The sequence below is a fragment of the Dendropsophus ebraccatus genome, chromosome 14 (genome assembly GCF_027789765.1).
Source record: "Dendropsophus ebraccatus isolate aDenEbr1 chromosome 14, aDenEbr1.pat, whole genome shotgun sequence".
NCBI lineage: Eukaryota > Metazoa > Chordata > Amphibia > Anura > Hylidae > Dendropsophus > Dendropsophus ebraccatus.
In genome coordinates, this window is record NC_091467.1 from 73,035,485 (window position 1) to 73,054,747 (window position 19,263).

The following is a 19,263-nucleotide window of genomic DNA, read 5'->3' on the forward strand; positions in this document are numbered from 1 at the left end:
AAAATCCGACTGATGGACTGGCCGCTCATCCAGTCAGTGACTCAGGCGGGACGCCTCTCCAGTCACTGATTGGCTAAGCGGCCATTCCATCAGCCGGGGCGAGCTGCCCTTCCGGCAGGGTCCCAGGGCCAGTCCTGGGACCTACTTCTCTAGTGTCCGGTCCTGGAGATGATACAGTACTGGGGTTACCTGGTAGCCTCCCATGGTCCTGTACTGACCCTATTCCAGAACATTTGGAGCAATGTCAGGAGGTTATAGGAGCTTTGATGGTGACAAGTTGCTAATATAATTTTTCTTTAATCAGAGAAAAAAGAAATCCTAAGCAGCATTAAAAGTATTTCAGTGAAGGCCGCCCGGAGACGTTCTCGGGTCATTGAGGGTGACCGGCTACAACTACTTCAACCTATGAAAGAAAGAAGTAACCTGTCAGTCCATTCTCTGAGCGAGAGTGAGGACAATCCTTTCAGAGATCAGCAGATCCTGAGCTCACCGCTCCACCATGCTGCCAGTGAGGACAACCTTTCCACCAGCACTGGTGAGATGGTGACGGCCCTGGTAAGAGGAGGCGTCCAGCCGAGAGACTCTCCAGGACTCTGGAACCAAGCACAGAAGAAAGGAGCCCAAAAGCTGGAGAAAAGGGAGGAGTCTTTAGAGGTTAAGCGTCGAAAGAAGAGGTCAAGGTCATTTGAGGTCACCGGCCAAGGGGTAAGGGCAAAAAAGCATAGGAGCCCCTCCACCCCAACAACCAATTTATACCTTCCAAGGGAGAGAGGAATTATTGGTAAATGCCCTGGTGGTCTAAGGAGGTAAAGGAGTCAAGTAAATTCATTTTTCATTGCTCTTGGGGATCCTTTCTGCAGATGGGGACCCCTGTCCCCATCTTGGCCCTACCTAGCCGGTAGTATCCAATGTAGTCCCAAGATTTAGCTTCATTGATCAGTGCTGAAAATGGCAAAAGGAGTATATTTATTGTCCCTTCTTGTTTCTGTAGCTCGTGCGACCTAAAAACCATCCTTCTCGAAACAGAGCCCTCGAGAGCAACTCGGACCACAAGATCCAGAGTAACATCCCTCAGAACATCAATAGCCGGGGAAAACTTGTGCTGCCTATAGCACAGGTCAAACTTCCTCAGAACCAAGCTGGTGAGTGTTACGTAAAGCCCAGAAACACCTTCTTCTTAAGGAGTATGGATGTTATAGAGTCTCTGAATCCACTCTATGACTTAGAAATAGCGTTAAGCGGACTTGCTGAGCACTACGGTTCAGAGATTGTTGCCGAATCCGTACAGATCGGCAAATCTGCTTAACACAATTTAGCAATCTCAGACGATCAAGTAGCTGTATTCATCTGTCGGTCCATCTGCATGGGGAAAAAGGGTAAGCTGTGGACCCCTCAGCTATCTTCAAGGAACCCTAGCCCCTGGGGTATACTTTTCGTCTACCTGTAGGAGGGTCAGCTTCCTTGTCTGCCTGTTTCTAACCCTGGAGAAACCTGTACAAGCTGTAATGTAAATATAGAAACTGTTGTTTGGGGAAGTGGGCATGGAATCCAATAACCTAACGCCTTTATAACCTTGATGTGATATGATAGTGATATGATACTTACCACATGTCATTTTGGAATGTTTTCTTCTAAAACAAGCTTATGGCGGAAGTGGCATGCAGCCCTATGGCTGGTTGAAAACATGGATACAGCCTATGATCTATGGCTGTATCCATGTTTTCCCTGACTCCCTAGGGTGGCATCCAGTTTCTCCCAGGAGTCAAATGCCAGGTGTTCAGGTTTGGAAAACATTGCCAAACCTGAACAGTTTGGCAAGCTCGTTCAGCACCACTTAAGAAGTAAGAATTTATTTCAGTTCTTTCATTTGGGCCCAGAAATCCCTAGTGTGGGTACCCCTATTCTTGGGGTCTCAGTGGTTAACCTCCTGTCGGTCAGAAATTGATCAATATGTCATTTATACTAGTGCTAAAAACCCTTTAACCTTCTTTAATGTGCACAGGAAACATGGCTAAAGCTGGAGACCATCAAGGAGCAGGATCCCAACACAACCAACCTGGTAATACCAAGAAGCAAAACTCCACCAACCAGAGGCCACGCTTTAACTACAACACTGGAACCACTGGTGGCATCAATGGGAAGGAGATTCGGGTACGGAAACATTAATGGGTTGGGACGTTCCTATGAGGCCGAGCAGGTAGTCCCAATACAAGTCTTTGAGTAGGCGTTTTTGAAAATGGATGACCACTGAACTTCACGAGGAGGCGTCAGTAGGGCGCCTGGTCACCAGTATGGACATTTTGTATTCCGGAAGGTATTTCCCACCACTCCTTAACCTGACAGATCTGTATTATACCTTACCTGCTATCTGCTATGGGGATAACAATGCAGAATGGCTGAGATCCTACTTGGGCACCGCTGGAGACTCTGACTTGCTGCTATGTAGAACTGACCGACTATTCTGTTCCATAGAGTGCCTGCTGCTTCTCATTGGATTTCACAGTAATATTCAGGCAAACCTTTTATTAGAGCTTCATCCTTTGTAGATTTTTTGTGCACTTTTTGTATTATCACTGGACTGTTCCCGACTACTGTATTTCACCAGAACTCACCAGGGCACTGACCTTTGATATTGGATACTTTGGGCATTATGGTATTACCACAAGAAGCAACTTTTTCCCGCTGTGAGCCTTTGTGCCAATGTGTTGGAGGGCACACAATCCCAGGATGATGCAGCTAAGCGTCTCATATATGCAATGGATTGAGGCTTGTGGAGATGATGATTGAACTACAGTGCGCACCGTGGGCAACCATTGGCTAAATACCTCCGCAGGGTCTAGGAAACCTTGATACTATGCAAATTCACTATAACTTTGCTGTGAAATGTCTACTTTTCTGGTCAAAGTTTTTGCAACAATGGGTCACGGTAACAGCCGTGTGGTCCGTTATAGGAGGATATAAACTTTAACCCATTGTACTTATATATGTTCATATTTAGTCTTTATACACACACTTTCATGGAATGAGGTGGAGGGCTGATCTCAGAGTTGCGGCATGTACTACAGGTGGTGCAGTGTGGTATAGTATATGTCCTCGGAGTATGATGGTATTGTTAGGCAACTGAAGCCTTTACCACTGATCCCAGGTCTAAACCACACTAAGACACCAGGGATATTATAGGCTAACTCATAAACCATCACACCTACACATGATACTAACCCATAAACCATCCTACACCACCAAGGATTCGACCCATAAACCATCTCACACCACCAAGGATACCGACCCATAAACCATCCTACACCACCAAGGATACCAACCCATAAACCATCCTACACCACCAAGGATACCAACCCATAAACCATCTCACTCCACCAAGGATACGACCCATAAACCATCCTACACCACCAAGGATACCGACCTATAAACCATCCTACACAACCAAGGATACCGACCTATAAACCATCCTACACAACCAAGGACACTGACTCATAAACCATCCTACACCACCAAGGACACTGACCCATAAACCATCCTACACCACCAAGGATACCGACCTATAAACCATCTCACACCACCAAGTATACCAACCCATAAACCATCCTACACCACCAAGTATACCAACCCATAAACCATCTCACACCACCAAGGACACTGACCCATAAACCATCCTACACCACCAAGGATAATGACCAATAAATTATCCTATACCACCAATAACACTGACCCATAAACCATCCTACACCACCAAGGATACCGACCCATAAACCCTCTCACACCACCAAGGATCCACCAAGGATACTGGCCCATAAACCATCCTACACCACCAAGGATACCGACCCGTAAACCATCCTTCACCACCAAGGATACTGACCCATAAACCAACCTACACAACCAAGGATACTGACCCATAAACCATCCTACACCACCAAGGATACCAACCCATAAACCATCTCACTTCACCAAGGATACTGACCCATAAACCATCCTACACAACCAAGGATACTGAACCACAAACCATCTCACACCACCAAGGATACCGACCAATAAACCATCCTACACCACCAAGGACACTGACCCATAAACCATCCTACACATCCAAGGATACTTACCCATAAACCATCCTACACCACCAAGGATACCGAACCATAAACGATCCTACACCACCAAGGATACTGACCCATAAACCATCCTAAACGATCCTACACCACCAAGGATACTGGCTCGTAAACCATCCTACACCACCAAGGATACTGACCTATAAACCATCCTACACCACCAAGGATACCGACCCATAAACCATCTCACACCACCAAGGATACCGACCCATAAACCATCCTACACCACCAAGGATACTGACCCATAAACCATCCTACACCAACAAGGATACCGACCCATAAACCATCCTACACCAACAAGGATACCGACCAATAAACCACCAAGAATACCGACCCATAAACCATCCTACATCACCAAGGATACTGACCCATAAAGCATCCTACACCACCAGGGATACTGACCTATAAACCATCCTACACCCTTAAGGATACTGACCCATAAACCATCCTACACCACTAAGGATACTGACCCATAAACCACCCTACACCACTAAGGATACTGACCCATCAACCATCCTACACCACTAAGGATACTGACCCATAAACCATCCTACACCACTAAGGATACCGACCCATAAACCATCCTACACCACCAAGGACACTGACCCATAAACCATCCTACACCACTAAGGATACCGACCCATAAACCATCCTACACCACCAAGGATACTCCGAACCAACTTCTAAACCACTCTGTATTAATGCCTACTCTTGATGGTGCCCTTTATATACCACCAGTAGTATTAATATGAACAACTAAACAATGCTAAATCACCAGGGATCTTCTAAATTTGCCTCTAAATCACTCTACATCACCAGGGCTATTAATGGTAATGCCTGAGCCACTATTATATACCAGGGATGTTATGGATTAGCCCCTAAACCACTTTTATACACCTATAGATTAACCACTGTACCAGGAGTATTACCCCCCCCCCCCCAAACAACCCTAAACTACCAGGGATTTTCTGTATTCACCTCTAAACAACCCCTCACCACCAGGGCATGTATTAATACCTAAACCACTATATACCACCAACAGGTATATCATGTATTAACCCCTGAACCACCCTATCTTACTAGAGGCAATTTAATTCTTTATACCAGAGGTATACTCTATACCAGAGGTATACTCTATACCAGAGGTATACTCTATACCACCAGGAGTATTAGAAACCTAGAAACACCATAACCACCCAACACCTCCAGGGATATTATGGATTCGCACCATCAGAGGCATTTCTATTAACCCCCATCCCACCAGTATTGATAGTCACATCTGAAGCACCCTATACCAACAAGACTTTTCTAGAGGAGGAGATTTCTAACCAGACAAGCCCTTCAAGATACCTTCTGTACCACCTTAGACCACAATGCTGTTAATATTGACATCTAAGCCCCACTAGACCACCAGGGATCTCATTATGTTATGTTCAATGACTTCACACCATTGTAAACCAATGTGTTTAATGATAAACCACAATCAGGATCTCTATTATGCGAGAACGGACGTCCGTACAGTGCGAGCACTTTGATTGTCCTCTCCGGTCGGAGGGGAATAAGGTTCCCATAGGTTTTCTTTGTATTCTTTGTACTGATTTTTTTTTGTTCACTATCTTTTTATATAAATTAAATTGGAATAAAATAATTTCAGTGACATCATTGGACTGAACCTTATTTTTTTTTAATCTTAAAACTATATATACACACTATATACTTAAAGGGGTAGTCCAGGATTGGAAACTTCCTGCAAGTGAATACAGTTGATGGGCAATACCACATACAACCTGTGGACAGGCGTGGCACTATTTTATTTATAACCCTGAACTTTCCCTTTAACTTACATTAAAATAGCTTTGTCAATATAGTAAAGTCCTCTACAGGCCAAAATGTTATCCTTTTACCTTGAAGGGGTCAGGGTTTATAAACCAAATATCGAAGCTACTTTCATCCAAAAACAGCGCCACCCCTGTCCTCAGGTTGTGTGTGGTATTACAGCTCAGCTCCATCCATCTCAATAGAGCTGAGCTGCAAAACCGCACTTTACCTGAAAACAGGAGTGGTGCCATTTTTGGAAGACCGCAGCCATGTTTTCTGAATCGCGGCTAACTTTACAGGGTAAGTGGTCCTGTATACATTATCTATCTTTAAAGGGGAACGTCTGCAAAAAAATTTTTTTACATGAACTGTTATAAGATTCATAATTTACTTCTATTTAGTAATCTCCAGTCTTCCACTACTTATCAGCTGCTGTATGTCCTGCAGGAACTGGTGTATTCTCTCTAATCTGACACAGTGCTCTCTGCTGCCACCTCTGTCCATGTCAGGAACTGTCCAGAGCAGGAGAGGTTTTCTATGGAGATTTGCTGCTGCTCTGGACAGTCCTTGACATGGACAAAGGTGGCAGCAGAGAGCACTGTGTCAGTCTGGAGAGAATACACCACTTCCTGCAGGACATACAGCAGCTGATAAGTACTGGAAGACTGGAGATTTTTAGATAGAAGTATATTACACATCTGTATAACTTTCTTTTTTTGCCAGAGTTCCCCTTTAAATTGGTTAGGGTTTATTAGCCAAGACTGTCACATCTAGTGAGTGTGAATAGCATTATAATTAATGGGACTATAAACCCCATCATCCTCACCCATGGGGCATGTTGTCCTATGAATTGATGGTGGTCCCAGCTCTCAGCTTCCCACCTAAAACACCTGTTAGAACATGTAAGGTTCACAAGCCCCTTCAAGTTTCGGGATCTGGTAAATCTGGGGTTTCGATAGGTGGCCGATCCTAGCCAGCTGTATTGTATTGAATAGAGCGTTCACAGTAACGTCCATTACGGCCCAGATGAGCTGACTATTACAGTAGGTGGCTATCACTTGGCCTTGATTATGGAATGGTAGATAGGCTTGACGATAATGTGGAGATGTAGGGAGTTGTCGATCAGATACTCTGATGTCCGTTTCTGCAGATCAGCATGGACCAGGAAGTCCGACACCTCGTCCGTGCTCTGGTGGACGCTGTAGACGTGTTTCACAAACACCTTGCCTTGCTGCCTCCTCACTCCAACCAGTACAGTTTTCTGGAAAGTGACACCTGCAAAATCTAGACCGCTCATGGCCGAAGTGACCACCAGCCGCGGCCTCCCCTCTTCGAGACGGTTGGATTGAGAACCGCTGGACACCGACTCGGAGTAGACAGGACGGAGACTGACGGGAAGCCACCGGGGAGAGAAGAGGGCGTTCCAGGTGATCTTCTTACTGGAGTCATAGTTGCTTGGGCCGAGCTGGGTCTGAAAGCTGAGGCTTCGATCGTCCCTGGCCGGGTTGTTGATGATCCATTGGGACCCCCAGGAGGAGGAGAGGTAATTCCGAGGGATGAACATGCTGCAGTTGACCTCAAAATACTTGGCGAGATGGAGAGGGGAAGCTGAATGAAACTGGAAGGCTTGGAAGAGGAGATCCTGGACAAAGTGTTGGTGGGACATCAGTAACGCGGACTGCTTCTGGATCTGGAAGAGTTGGCTTGGAGGAATCATGGGGTAGCGGATGGACCTCAGGACCTTCTCAATGATGGAGACGTTGGGATTGTTGCGGTTCACCCACTCTTCAACCGCAGCAAACAACTCTAACTCGCTCTGCAGCACCAAGTCCGACCTCTGTAGAAGCGAGATCATGAGGTCGTCGCTCACCGTCACCCACTCGTTGCTGCTCATCACGGTGGAAAGGTTCCAGGCCAAAAACTTCAAGCAGCTTTCCTGCAAGGTTTCATCGCCAGTCCCTACCGCGTAATGGTACCAGCTCACCACGTGGCCCTGAGACGACTCGCTGGCAAGATGGGTCTTCATGTAATCGGTGACGCCTTTCTGTAGGGCTGAGACCCGGTACTTGCTGGCCAGACGATGCAGCGGTATAGCTTGGTTTAACTGGAGCGTGATCTCCCCACAGTAAAAATACCTACAAGACAGACATCATTACTGAGATAGGAGTTTACTGTGCATGGCCTCTGTTACCTACGGTAATTATTTATCAAGACCCTTAAAGCGGCACTCCGTCAAGAATAAAAATCTTTCAAATCAATTGGTATCAGAAAGTTGGGGTATTCTTTCCAGTCTGACACAGTGCTCCCTGCTGCCCCCTTTGTCCATGTCAGGAACTGTCCAGAGCAGGAGAGGTTTTCTATGGGGATTTGCTGCTGCTCTGGACAGTTCCTGACATGGACAGAGGTGGCAGCAGAGAGCACTGTGTCAGACTGGAGAGAATACACCACTTCCTGCAGGACATACAGCAGCTGTTAAATACTGGAAGACTGGAGATTTTTACATTGAAGTAAATTGCAAATCTGTATAACTTTCTGACAGTGACAATTATCTCTACCGATCCTTTTATGTGTGTATATATATTGTTAGCGAAGTCCGTGAAGCTCTTGCTGTATATAGTAAATAAAAAGTATATCCGTTACCTCTCCATGCTCCTGGTGTTCCGCTCGCTTCTGCCCACTGTCCATAGCTGCTGCTGGAACTTCAGAGCTGGTCTCCGCAGTGACAACCTGCTCAGCCAATCACTGGCTGAGACAGGACAGCACTGTGGCCAGTGATTGGCTGAGCGAGCTGTCACTGCAGTGAGCGGGCAGGAGCAAGAACAACATTGGGGGTGTGCAGAGGTATGTATAAAGTTTTTTTTTTTACATAGTCATCAGCTGTGCATCGCTATTACACTGTGATGCGCGGTCAGCAGGACCTAAAGACGTGATCAGTCGCTGATCGTTGTCTTTATTACTTGGAGCGATAATTGTAGCAGATTATTGTAATAGGGCCCTAAGGCTATGTTCACACTGCATTTTTGTAGTGGTCAACCACTTTTTGTGTACATTTTAAAAAAAACAAAAAAAAACTTTTTTCAAACTTTTTTTTTAATAAACAGATGGAAAAAAAAAAAACAACCACAAAAACACAGTGTGAACCCAGCCCTAAGTCCCCTTTAAGCTCAGGACCTGAGCAGCTCAGGAGGCCATGGACTGTCTGCAATATGAATGGACGCCATGTAATTCTACGCTACCCCTTTAAGATGTGGATGGGACCAGTACAGACTGAAAGTATTACTCCCTGTAACAGAATAACAATCTGACCCGTCAGCAGCAGCTTGCTGATGGTTTCCATCTCTTTTCCATTGAAGTAGATGGGAATTTACCTTATAAATTTCTCAAACAGAATGGCGCACTCCGGGGGCTCCTGCAGGGTCACCGCACTCTTATTTCCTAGCAGTCCCTCGAAGACGTCACTCTGCAGGGTGAGCAGCAGCTGGTGGGTGTGGATGACCTTCACCTCATCCGAGTTGCTGGTGCGGATACGTAGCGTGCTGTCGCTGGCGTTGCCGTTCTGTAGCAGCTCCTGGAGGCGCTGGATGACCATGGAGGAGTGATTGATGAGGGTGGTCGCAGCATCGCCCCCTGTGTCAGATTTGTGAGCTGCAGGAGGAAGAAAACAAAGATTTATTTGGGTATTTGGATATTTTCACACCTTGAGATTTCTAGGTTACAGGGGAACTCCGGCGGAAAAAAATTATTTTAAATCAACTCGTGTCAGAAAGAATAGATTTGTAAATTACTTCTATTAAAAAATCACCAGTCTTACATGTACTTATCAGCTGCTGTATGTCTTGCAGGAAGTGGTGTATTCTTTCCAGTCTGACACAGTCCTCTCTGCTGCCACCTCTGTCCATGTCAGGAACTGTCCAGAGCAGCAGCAAATCCCCATAGAAAAACCTCTACTGCTCTGGACAGTTCCTGACATGGACAGAGGTGGCAGCAGAGAGCACTGTGTCAGACTGCAGGACATACAGCAGCTGATAAGTACTGGAAGACTGGAGATGTTTAATAGAAGTAAATTATTCATCTCTGGCACTTTCTGACACCCGTTGATTTAAAAGAAAACCATTTTGGGTGAACTGCTCCTTTAAAGAATATGTCCTGCTTCCTGGAAACCATCAACAAGTTGGGTGTGTATGCCTGTCCTGTTGGTCAGTATGGCTTCTATACCCCTGAATACTGGGTTGGTGATCACTAGTAGTCGTGTTATATTGAGATAAGTTGCCTAACAACTGATAAAGCAGCTGCGATGAGATCCCTGACAGGCAGCTGTCAGGCTTGCTGATGGTTTCCAGGTAGGACAGGCAGCAATGAATGAAATGTGTGAAACAGGAGTGACTGCAGTAGGGTGGATGCCGCCACCTAGATGCCCTGTGTCATACCAGGGCCCACAAGGTCTCCGGATTTATATGCTAGTTTGGACAGGAGCATAAACAAGTGGGGTGCTACAGTGGTAACACGCTTCTGTGTTTGCTAAACAGTTTGGTACTAATGAGTACAGTATGGCGGTACTATATGGTAAAATTACTATTATATAAAATATGGCAGTATTGCAGGTTTGGCGTCAGCACAGGGATTACACGGGCAAGTGTCGGGGCCCACAGCGCCTCCAGGGGCCCAGAGAGGGAAAGGGGCCTCGTCTTCTTATGTGCAGCCTGATCATCAGAACGCTGAACATCAGAAGACACAGAAGGACCTGCACAGAGAGAAAGGGTGAAGGACCTGATCACATGACCTGAAGGTCCTCAACCTCAGAGTGTGGAGAGAAGCCTGACAGAGAGGAATAGGGAGAAGACTGAGCTGTAACTGCTGTGTGCCAGTGTCTGACTGTGTCAGTGTCAGTCAGTGTGTGTGTGTGTGTGTGTGTGTGTGTCAGTCAGTGTCAGTCAGTGTGTGTGTGTCAGTCAGTGTGTGTTTGTGTATGTTAGTGGTGTCTCAAGTGATTGTGCATAGTGGATGGATGATGGGTGCATGGTGGATGGATGAGGGGCCCGCTGAGGCTTTGTCGCCTGAGGGCCCGCATAAACCTAGAGCCGGCCCTTCAGTAATGCATGGTAGAATTAGTTATGTTGTGTACACTATGGCAGTACTATATAGTAGAATTGTTTGTGTACACTATGGCAGTACTATATAGTAGAATTGGTTGTGTACAGTAAGGCAGTACTATATAGTAGATTTAGTTGTGTACAGTATGGCAGTACTATATAGTAGATTTAGTTGTGTACACTATGGCAGTACTATATAGTAGATTTAGTTGTGTACAGTAAGGCAGTACTATATAGTAGATTTAGTTGTGTACACTATGGCAGTACTATATAGTAGATTTAGTTGTGTACACTATGGCAGTACTATATAGTAGATTTAGTTGTGTACACTATGGCAGTACTATATAGTAGATTTAGTTGTGTACAGTATGGCAGTACTATATAGTAGATTTAGTTGTGTACAGTACTGTATGGAAGAATTAGCTACTGTAAGTTATGTACAATTTTTCAACATGTACACAACTGTGAACATGTTAGTCTGCATACAGTAAAGAAGAAGTATATGATATATACTAGATATGTCGTGTACAGTATGGCAGTTCTGTATGGTGGAATTAGTTATATATGATGTGGCAGTACTTTATGGTACACTTAGCTGCGTACAAAAAGGCAGCACTGTATGCTGTGTACAGTATGGCAGTATTGTATGGTAGAGTTATGCTGTGTACAGTATGGCAGTATTGTATAGCAGAATTAGTTATGCTGTGCACAGTATGGGATTATCGTATAGTAGAATGTTATGTTGTGCACAGTATGGCAGTATTGTATAGTAGAGTTAGTTATGCTGTGTACAGTATAGCAGTATTGTACAGTACAGTTAGTTATGCTGTGTACAGTATGGCAGTATTGTATGGTAGAGTTAGTTATGCTGTGTACAGTATAGTAGTATTGTACAGTACAGTTAGTTATGCTGTGTACAGTATGGCAGTATTGTATGGTAGAGTTAGTTATGCTGTGTACAGTATAGCAGTATTGTACAGTACAGTTAGTTATGCTGTGTACAGTATAGCAGTATTGTACAGTACAGTTAGTTATGCTGTGCACAGTAGAGCAGCATATTGTATGTGCACTGTATGGCGATATTATTTACTACTATGTAGGCACTGACAGGGATGTGCTGGTAGGTTTGGCCTCCATTTACCTCGTTGTGCCCCTATCAGCCCTGTAACACCTGCCGGGTGTCTCCTTCAGCGGTTATGGAGCTTAATTGCAAACCGCACCTGAACTGGAGACAAGAGATGGGGGAAAAGTGGCCATGTTTTTGTAGCGCTGGATAACCCCTTTAATGGGACTTTGGAGTCTCCACCTGTAACACCTGACTGCAGAGAACCACCAAACCTGCAGGAGCGTCCCTGCTATACGGCCTGCTGGTGATAATATCGGCCAGACAGCTTCCCGCACTGCCGTCCACTGAGGATGACCATGAGGTGAGGGCGGCCTTCAAGGCTCTGGGCCATTTAACCTACTGAAAAAAGTATTGCTTCTTATCAACAACCAGCAGAACTACAACTCCCAGCATGTCAGCACAGCTGCCTTTAGAGTCTTGTAATAGCTGCAGGTTGGTGATCATTCCTATAAGTTGTTGGTTTAGTGTCAGGTGTTGAAGGGGTTAAATCTCACCTCTAAGTTCTGTTTAATAGATGATCAGAAATAGCGCCCCCCAGTCATTCAGTTTGGGGGTGGTATTGCAGGGGCATAAATCTCCCCAAATATATCTCCGTAGCCCTTAATCGGACACAGAGCCCGCCCCCCCCCTCGTATACGATGACCCGCTACCCCATGACCAATGGCATCAATGGCCAAACAATATTCCAGGCCGCACAATCCCCTCTCCAGCTCCGACTCATTTACATCCTGTAAGTGACAGCTCAAAAGAGGTTCCCAACCCAGTCACCCATCACATTCAATGAGTCCTTCTCATGGAGGAGCGGGCACCCCCCCCCATCCTGCCCCCCCCCCTCCTGCCTGCCACCACACTTCCCTTCCTGCCCGCCTATCCTCACCCCTCGCCCCTTGTTCCACTTTCTCAAAATTTGGCTTAAAGAGTCAACTGGGCATCATACAAAGCCTGACTGAGCATCTATTCACTGCCCACCGGGCCCGTCCCCAAATCCCATTCTCACTGGCGGATAGATGGCACAATGCAATGGCGTTGGGATTAACCCCTTCCATGCTATAGCGAGAAAAATAGTTGGACAACTTGCTATCACTCCATTCTATTACAGATGCAATTTTGCAGTTAAAAATGTGGTCAAAGTCGCAAGAAGGTGTCAGTCATGCTATTAAGGTCGATGGTGGAAAAGTTGCAGGCTGCCACTAATACAGAGGTGGGGAACCTTGGCTCTCCAGCTAAAGCTTTGGCTCTCCAGGCATGATGGGAGTTGTAGTTCAGCACCAGCTGGAGCGGCAGGTTCCCCATCCCTGGACTACAAGATGGATTTTTGCATCTGTCGCATGTTGCATCCCGACCGCATTCAGTAAGATTGATGTTACGGCGCAATGCTGCGCTCTCTGCATCATGCGGCTAAAGTCGCCGTGTAGCCCGAGGTACATGGACGACTATGTTGATGCGGTCGCATTATGTGACGTATTGCAATCCCATCAGCAATCAACATACAGAATGCGACGTTACATTCTACATGTGAAACGGAAAATAGACGCAGCATTTCTTATAGTTTAGTGTGTGTGTATATATGTATATTTATAAATAAGGTAAATTAAGATATAAAAAAAATAAAATATAAAAAAAATTAAATCTACAAATGACAGTTCCCCTTTTTATAGACAAAAACAAAATAAATAATTTTATTTTAAAAATATTTATATATATTTTTTTAAGATATTTAACTTTTCTATATAATTTTAATAAAAGCAAAATGTTATAATATCTAATAAAAAATGTTGCCGTGACCACAATATAACTTTTTTTTTTCCTTTTAAAAACTAAAATGTTTAAAATTTTTTACATAATGAGAATGAGCATAAGTTGATATAACGGGGCTGGGGGGCAGATGACGTATTCATGAAGCTGGTTATTAGGAAGGATTGCTGAGACTTGTAGTGCCCATGCTAGCAGTGCGGTGGTCTTACCTGCGTGCGCTGTGAGGAGAAGCCATGGCAGCAGGGTCAGCCACCTCCGTCCTGGGTGCAGGCGATGTCCCCTCTCCATCCTCCTCTCTGATCATCTTCTGCCAGGGGACTGGGCGGGGGCCCCTTATATAGGGCGCTGGTCCTCCCGGGTTGTCCCTCGGCAGGGATTGGTGCCTCTGCCGGTTGCTATGGAGACCAGTGTTTGTGTTCAGGCGGCCATGAAAGTTCTGTTTTCTCATCCTCGTGCCCCCTCCCCGCCGGGGGGATTAAAACTCATCAGCATTATGGACACAGTTCTAAGAGAGTCCATTTAAAGAGATACAAACCCAAATCTGTGCTGTGAATGTTCTTAGCACTGGAAGCAGGCAGGGATATGGTTCAGGATTTTGGGTGATAACAGGGAACAATAGATACAAGGGGACAATAAGCAAGCAGTGAGGCGGATGTTATATCGCTGTGTCAGTCCTCATTGTATCTCACATTCTCTTCTCTTATGGCTGGGATACCCCTTTAGCTGGCACCCACCACAGCCCTGTCACAGTAAAGACTGATGGACATTAAATTACACAGTGATAGATGTGGAACAGATACAGAATCTGTCACTAGGTTTGTACTCCGGCATATATATATATATATAAAATATTATTATTATTATTAGTAGTAGTAGTAGTAATTTATTTATTTTTTTCAAATCAACTGGCTTCAAAAAAATTATACAGATTTGTAATTTCCTTCTATTTAAAAATCTCCAGGCTTCCAGTACTTATCAGCTGCTGTATGTCCTGCAGGAAGTGGTGTATTCTTTCCAGTCTGACACAGTGCTCTCTGCTGCCACCTCTGTCCATGTCAGGAACTGTCCAGAGCGGGAGAAGTTTTCTATGGGGATTTGCTGCTGCATAATGGAGAGGACTACTTATTGTCCATGTTATTCAGGAGGAGATCTCTGGATCAGCTGCACAGTAAGTGATGCATCATTCTGCTCAGCTTCTCTGTCACTGGTTTATTCTACCCTGAGATAGGACACTATAAACCTACTGATAGAGTCCCTTTAAGGCAACTCCAGTGATACGGGCCAGGCATAATCATGAGTATATACATGCCCTTTAAGGGTCTGATAGGAGGGCTATGAAAAGGAGGCAACCAGTCTTGCAGTTTAACAATGCTGTACGTGGGCTCGTCTTATGTGAGCACTATGGGGTGACATCACAGGTAGTTGGTGACATCACAGGTAGGTGGTGACATCACAGGTAGGTAGTAACATCACAGGTAGTTGGTGACATCACAGGTAGTTGGTGACATCACAGGTAGGTAGTGACGTCACAGGTAGTTGGTGACGTCACAAGTAGGTAGTGACATCACTGCAGCCAACAATTGGCGAGCAGGTCTATAATACCTCGTCACCAAATCCAGTAGCCTGCTGCCGCACTAAATTGAAAAAACCCTTTAAGGCCAACCAAATCTGAGGGCTCAGTCTAAACTCACTGCAAACATAAGACCCCATTTAAAAGAAGATAAGTGCAGACTAGAGATGAGCGTGACTGCGGCATACTCCAGGTTCCATCGCTCGGCTTGTGATTACCAGTGGCTGAAGAAGTTGGATGCAGCCGTAGAGAGTCCCGGTGGATACAGCCCTAGATCAGGTGTAGGGAACCTTCAGCCATCCAGCTATTGCAAAACTACGACTCCCATCATGCCTGGAGAGCCTAGACCCAACATGGCGCCACATCCCACCGCCGTGCGTCACCAGTAACAGATCAGGAGCGATCGCTAATATGGTGTATCATCACACATACAAGTATATACAGAAATGGGCTCCATAGCTGCACCCCTGACTGGCACAGGGTCACCCCTGTGTATATAGAGTGCATTATAAGGTCAGGAGGACACGGTGGTGGTGGAGTAGTTATAGCAGGGCACAGCTGCACATGGGAGGCGGCGGCAGCAGCAGATGGAGCGCACCCCCGGGGGGCAGTCTGGGTCAGCTTAGGATCATTGTCTCCTGGGAATGAGCCGCCCTCCTCACAGACAGAGCTGGCAGCGTGCTCAGGGGGGCGCCACGTCCCATGTCTCTAGCCAGAGGGAATGTCACCCAACCAGAGAGATTTACTCTGCCATTAACTCTGCGCTCCAGCCGGCCGTGAAGATCCAATCAATTTCCCCTCCATGAGCAGCGATGTAGTAATGTAAGGGGGGGGGGAATCGCTCCACGACCCATCGTGTGTGTAATATATACATATATGTATATGTATGTGCGTGTGTATGTATGTATGTGTGTGTGTGTATATATATATATATATATATATATATATATATGTGTTCTCCTGTCCTTTAAAGGGTTACTCCCACTTTACCATAAACACAGTGGGGGAGATTTATCACACATGGTGTAAAGTGAGACTGGCTCAGTCGCACCCGGCAACCAATCAGATTCCTCCTTTCATTCCTCACAGACTCTGTGGAAAATGAAAGGTGGAATCTGATTGGTTGCCGGGGGCGACTGAGCCATGGTCACTTTACACCAGGGATGGGGAACCTTCGGCCCTTCAGCTGTTGCAAAACTACAATTCCCATCATCCAAATCATCATCCAAGGCTGTCCAGGCACGATGGGAGTTGTAGTTTTGCAACAGTTGGAGGGCGGAAGGTTCCCCATCCCTGCTTTACACCATGTTTGATAAATCTCCCCCAGTATGTACATATCCCAGAGAAGCCTTGCAGCTTCTTTCTCGCTGCTCTGAAGGGGTTAATGGCGTCTGGCGCCCTCTGTTGCCCTCTAACGCTAAGCGTCCTGCTTTCCATTGATCGGGCGCTGTCAGATGCGGCCGTCCTGCGGGCACTGTTTGTTATGCCGACCCGAAGCTGACAGCTGCTCTCAGTGTCTGTGTGCCTCCCTGCCATCAGAGATGCCAGCTGGTGAGACGGGCAGAGCCAGGACGGATAGAGGGGCACCGACTCCTACAGACACCCCAATATACAGCCGTAACCTCACAATCCTATGTGGGGGGTACCCAGGGGTTCCCAACCTCCAGCTGCTGCAAAACTACAACTCCCATCATTCCTGTCCTATAGCTTTAGCTTTGACTGTTCAGACATGATGGGAGTTGTAGTTTTGCAGCAGCTGGAGAGCCGAGGTTTCCCACTCCTGGACTTTGATCAGTCGGGGTCCGGGGGTTCAGATCCCCATGAATTGTTAGATAGAACAGGAGAAGCCACTCTTTTCTTCCCTCCCCGGATGTCGGGTCGTGAGGCTGGAGACATTCTCCATAGACAATGAAGCCCATCTCCTGCAGGGAGTGAAGAGCCTAGTCAGGTGCTTTCCCCATCTCTAACAATCAGTGGGGTCTGAATACCCACTCCCTGATCAAAACATGTGATATGTCAATTTTTCCCCCTTAAAGTGACAGTGCCCATTTAACACATCCATAACCCATTAATGGGGGAAAAAAACTGGTGTCAAAAAGTTATACAGATTTATAAATTACTTCTATATAAAGATTTCCAGTCTTCCAGTACTTATCAGCTGCTGTATGTTCTGCAGTAAGTGGTGTATTCTCTCCAGTCTGACACACTGCTCTCTGCTGCCACCTCTGTCCATGTCAGGAACTGTCCAGAGCAGCAGCAAATCCTCATAGAAAACCTCTCCTGCTCTGGACAGTTCCTGACATGGACAGAGGTGACAGCAGAGAGCACTGTGTCAGACTGGAGAGAATACACCACTTCCTGCAGGACATACAGCAGCTGATAAGTACTGGAAGACTTCAGAGTACCGATTTGAGGGTAAGGCTAGGTTAAGGTCTGCGTTGCAGAGTGTGCTGCGCATATATATATATATATATATATATATATATATATATATATATATATATATATATATATATATATATATATATATATATATAATATATATATATATATACAGAGCCCTCCAAACAGCATCCTATATCTCAGCTTGAATTATCAGTGTACCATAGGTGAGGGATATTTAAAGGAATCTGTGCTTGTAAAATCGATGGTCTATCAATATTATCGTTGGATCCCAGTCGATCAGTTCCTGAAGAGGCTGCCGCGTTCTCAGCTGTAATATACATGTGACCACCAGATGGCAGTAGCTGCTTGGAAAACACATTTCAGAGGCCTGAAGGAGAATATTAGGTGACAGTCTAATCACTTGTAGCAGACGCTTAAAGGTGAAGTATCATCAAATGAGATTATCTGGAAATTCTAATCATTAAATTACCCAGATTGGCTTCTGTGAAGAAACACTGTGTTGTGTTACCTCTCCTACGGGATTATGTCATGAATAATGCATATACCAGGATGCTTAACTTATAAGGTATACTGTGTGGTGCCCTATCCCCTCATTCCTGTATATGTTGTATTGTCATATGGCGTAAGAATAACCATGATGTCTAGTTAACATCTTAAAGGGGAACTCCAGAAGAAGAAAAAATCTAATCAACTGGTATCATCAAGTTATATAGATTTGTAATTTACCTCTGTTTAAAAATCTCCAGTCTTCCAGTACTTATCAGCTGCTCTATGTCCTGCAGGAAGTGGTGTATTCTCTGCAGTCTGACACAGTGCTCTCTGCTGCCACCTCTGTCCATGTCAGGAACTGTCCAGAGCAGGAGAGGTTTTCTATGGGGATTTGCTGCTGCTCTGGACAGTTCCTGACATGGATAGAGGTGGCAGCAGAGAGCACTGTGTCAGACTGGAGAGAATACACCACTTCCTGCAGGACATACAGCAGCTGATAAGTACTGGAAGAAGTAATAGAAGTAATACTGACACAATGACAGACATGACAGCTGACCCAATGTTGGCGTGATGTGGCTTCCCCTCTAAATTCAGGGCCTTGGATCACAGGAAAGTGGCATATTCAACTGTTTTTGCCTCTTCAGGGTGCAGACACAGCTAAAATCTATAACAGAGCTGGGAGCCCAAGGCTCCCCGTCCTGCCAGGATGCTATTCTGCAGCCAATAAGATTGTGAGATGATGAAATCACTACATTAGGCCGTCGTACTGTGACTGTAAAAACTAGGAGGCTGTAGAAGAGAAACTAAGTGTAATTTTAATAAAGACAACAAGTACAAAGAATCCATAGCATTGGGCACAGCTGCCCACCATACAGCCATGAGGTCACATCT

General features: G+C 45.6%; 3 protein-coding genes across 7 annotated transcripts in view; 2 read left to right on the top strand and 1 right to left on the bottom strand.

Moving 5' to 3' along the window:
• KIF19 (kinesin family member 19) overlaps positions 1–5,748 on the top strand; it is a 43,625-nt gene extending 37,877 nt beyond the window's left edge. For 3 of the 5 annotated variants that reach the window (XM_069952556.1, XM_069952557.1, XM_069952558.1), the window contains 3 exons: positions 305–705; positions 992–1,142; positions 2,003–5,748. In XM_069952556.1, coding sequence (XP_069808657.1) covers positions 305–705; positions 992–1,142; positions 2,003–2,166 — 716 coding nt within the window. In that variant the 3' untranslated portion in view covers positions 2,167–5,748. Of the gene's footprint in view, positions 1–304; positions 706–991; positions 1,143–2,002 lie in introns of those variants that run through there. The other 2 variants (XR_011359736.1, XM_069952559.1) reach the window with 2 other exon arrangements.
• An 863-nt stretch (positions 5,749–6,611) lies between these two features.
• On the bottom strand, positions 6,612–14,258 carry BTBD17 (BTB domain containing 17). The gene is made up of 3 exons (XM_069953029.1): positions 14,117–14,258; positions 9,305–9,581; positions 6,612–8,071 (listed from the first exon to the last, which is right to left on the bottom strand). Exons 1-3 carry the CDS (start codon positions 14,193–14,195, stop codon positions 6,991–6,993), a joined length of 1,437 nt encoding a protein of 478 aa, XP_069809130.1. The 5' UTR covers positions 14,196–14,258; the 3' UTR covers positions 6,612–6,990.
• Positions 14,259–14,900: 642 nt separating this feature from the next.
• GPR142 (G protein-coupled receptor 142) overlaps positions 14,901–19,263 on the top strand; it is a 32,971-nt gene continuing 28,608 nt past the window's right edge. The window contains exon 1 of the mRNA XM_069953035.1: positions 14,901–15,075. The gene's annotated coding sequence lies outside the window, so the exon portion shown is untranslated. The remainder of the gene's footprint in view (positions 15,076–19,263) is intronic.